General features: G+C 40.5%; 1 protein-coding gene across 9 annotated transcripts in view; it reads right to left on the bottom strand.

Annotated features, from left to right (window-relative positions):
• Nucleotides 1-3,078, bottom strand: part of TBCCD1 (TBCC domain containing 1) — a 36,853-nt gene that overhangs the window by 19,602 nt on the left and 14,173 nt on the right. For all 9 annotated transcript variants that reach the window (XR_002828224.1, XR_002828223.1, XM_023750574.1 and 6 more), the window contains exons 5-6: nucleotides 2,206-2,392; nucleotides 1,193-1,690 (exon numbers count right to left, since the gene is read on the bottom strand). Coding sequence is in view for 7 of the 9 variants with exons in the window: in XM_023750574.1 (XP_023606342.1) it covers nucleotides 1,193-1,690; nucleotides 2,206-2,392 (685 nt within the window). In the remaining 2 variants the exon portion in view is untranslated. The remainder of the gene's footprint in view (nucleotides 1-1,192; nucleotides 1,691-2,205; nucleotides 2,393-3,078) is intronic.

Genomic DNA, 3,078 nt, shown 5'->3' with positions numbered 1-3,078 from the left:
TTTTTTTTTTTTTTATCTGGGCCAGCTTTAGCTCTGAGCCTTGCTGCCTGAAAACATCGATACAATGTTGCGGTCCGGGGCTGACTGAAAGCCGGTTTCTGGGGTTTTGTTTAGCTTCTTATTTGCAACATAGTAATAGTTGCTTAGAGTTGCAGCTAAGAGGCCGGCAAGTTAGGCGGGGAACGTTGGAGTCCGCAGTCACTGGAGGAAGCAAGCCTCCCTGCTCACTTCAGTGCATGGCTGCCGGCCCGCCATCTTGGCTGACAGTTAACACTTGGAGTGCGGGAAACGAGTTAAGTCGGCTCGCGTGAATTGCGCGTACTCCGCGGGAGCCGTCTTAAAACTCGGTTCATATAGATTTGCGGTGGAGTGCGGGAAACGTGTAAACTCGGGCCGATTGTAACTGCGTATTACCAAATATTTGTTTGTAATCCACCCTTTTGGTGGATGGAACAAAACCAAAAGACAGAGCCATCTTATATTTTGGCGGGAAATTCACCCGCACTCCAAGTGTTAATTTGCATAAGGATACGCTGATTAGCCAATGGGAAGGGTAGCGGTCGTACGCTAATTACCATGTTTCTCTTTTATTAGTGTAGATAGGACAGTTTAGTACTCAAAAGTAGGAAGAAAATCATCTCAGAATAAAAACCAGTATTTTAAATTGATTAAATTTAGCTATATTTCAAAACACTGTATGGATTAGGAAAGCATGGATTAGGGAAAATTTTGACAAAAACTGGCCTTAGTCCATGGACTAGCATAAGGAATCAGTCTGCAGTGTGGTGGAGCCAGGAAATAAGCATTTTTAACAAGCCCTTGGATGATTCTGATGCACGATCAAGCTTGAGAACCATTATAGTGTAGAAGAGTAAATTAAAAACTAAAAATAATCCATTTAAGTATAGGATTATGTGGCATATGCTATATATGATCTTTCATTCATATAAGTTTTATATCTGCCAATTAAACTTAAGCTTCTTTGAAAAGGGAAGTCTAATACTTGAGTATCCATTCACTCTCAACTCTCTATTCAAACTGTACCTGAAATACTGACCTGAAAATACAAGCCTTAACTAAAGACATATTTTATATTTCTTATTACTTTAGCACAGCTATAATACGTGCAGATTAATTTTATTTCATAGAATTTTACATAAAAGACAAATTATTACTTCTAGAAAATACTTACTTTGTCAAACGAGCCTCCTTCACAGTTTTCTGCCAGATGTGTATTTTCTGTTCTCTATGACCCAGTGCTTTCTGATATGAAGATGGAAGACCCCCAGGTATCTCTGTTGTGTCCCCTTCCATTTCAAAGGGAATAATAAATATATAGAATTCACAAGGTGGTAAGAGTCGGAAGACATTTGTGTCTCTGTTCTCTCTGCACACAATCATTGGATTATCCCAATAGTTAGGCACCGTAGCAAGGCCAGTTTTGGCCATATGGTCCTCCAGCATTGGATAATGGGTATGAAAAGGGGCAAAAGTTACTGTGTGGTTCCCAGAGAGAATAAGTGGGCGTGTAGGTGTCAAAATGTGAAAGATGCAGCCTGTTGTAGAAGAGATGGACAAACGATGACAAACGGCAATGACTTTAATGTTGTCACAGCTTTGGAGGTGAAGAGCAGTCTGTACAGGGCCGAGGACAAAGGTACTATTTCTGCATTTCTCAATTGTCACAGACCTGAAAAATAAAAAACTGAGGTAAATTCCTGTGAATGAGAATAAGATAAAAAATATTTGACTACAAAATTATTCTCTGACTAGAGGCCTGGTGCATGAAATCTGTGCACTCAGGAGTTCTCTCAGCCCAGCCTGCGCCCTCTTGCAGTCCGGGAGCCCTTGAGGGATGTACAACTGAGCGAGCCTAAGCCCTTAGTCAGACATCCTTAGTGCTGCTGAGGAGGCGGGAGAGGCTCCCGCCACCGCCACTGCACTCGCCATCCGTGAGCTCGGCGTCTGGTGCCTGTTGGCCAGCTGAGCGGTGCTCCTGCTGTGGGAGCACACTGACCACCAGGGGGCAGCTCCTGCATTGAGTGTTTTCCCCCTGGTGGTCAGTGCATGTCATAGTGACCGGGTCGTTTTGCCATTTGGTCTATTTGCATATTAGCCTTTTATTATATAGGATGGTAAAAAAGAGATCAATCCTAGTCCAAAGAAAATGTCAAAATATCAGAACACTACGAAGACTGTGCTTACCGTAAGGGAGAGAGCAGATATATAAAAGATTCGTTGCAACGATGAATCTTTACATGTGCCCCCACCAGAGTATCTGAGCTCCTGGCCAATGTCTGCTTGTAAACCTGGCTCATCACCACCATGCGGTGCATCCTAGGGGCCACATGAGTATTACAAGCAATCTTAGCTCTTTTGGTCGTCCCTTCAACTATTTAAGAAAAATATAAATGAGATAGTTTTAAATGAAAGAAAAACATCAACCATATGTTGTTACACATTTCTACATGTGTATATATCTAAAATTATATACATATAAGATTTTAAAAATGTTAGATCTGAGTATTGGGTAAAGAGGTGTTTGCTGTACTATTCTCTGTACTTTTCTGTATGTGTGCAGTATTTAATAAATTAAATTTTTTATAAAGACTTTTAAAACTTACAATCCATTCAAGATTGCCTAGATAGAGCCAAGATATTTTTCATGTCTACCCTTCAAATTAAGTAATGTGCCTAAAGTCATATACTAGTAGCTTTGGAGAGCTGGGCCAACTCAAATATCTTCTTGTCTAAGAGACCTTAATTTATCATCCCTACCCTTAAATAATCTCTTTAAATTGCCATAACACTAATACTGAACCTCTCCTAAGTTATTTACCATATCATTTCATGAATTCTTTTTTGGTTTATATCTTTACTCCCAAGATCATACTGAAAGCACATCTTCCTCTCAAACACAGTGCCTTGAACAAACTGACACTCAAAAAATTCTGTGCAGGTTGTCCTCCTAACACAGTCCTGCTATTATGAGATTGGCTTTTCAGACAGCACTTCCCCTGCAAGCCATTCAGGACACCCTTGTAAAGAAATACTGGCTAAATGTGAAGAAGATCACTT

The sequence above is a fragment of the Myotis lucifugus genome, unplaced genomic scaffold (assembly GCF_000147115.1).
Source record: "Myotis lucifugus unplaced genomic scaffold, Myoluc2.0 scaffold_14, whole genome shotgun sequence".
In the NCBI taxonomy this organism is placed as follows: Eukaryota; Metazoa; Chordata; class Mammalia; order Chiroptera; family Vespertilionidae; genus Myotis; species Myotis lucifugus.
This window is presented reverse-complemented; position numbering and strand designations above follow the sequence as displayed.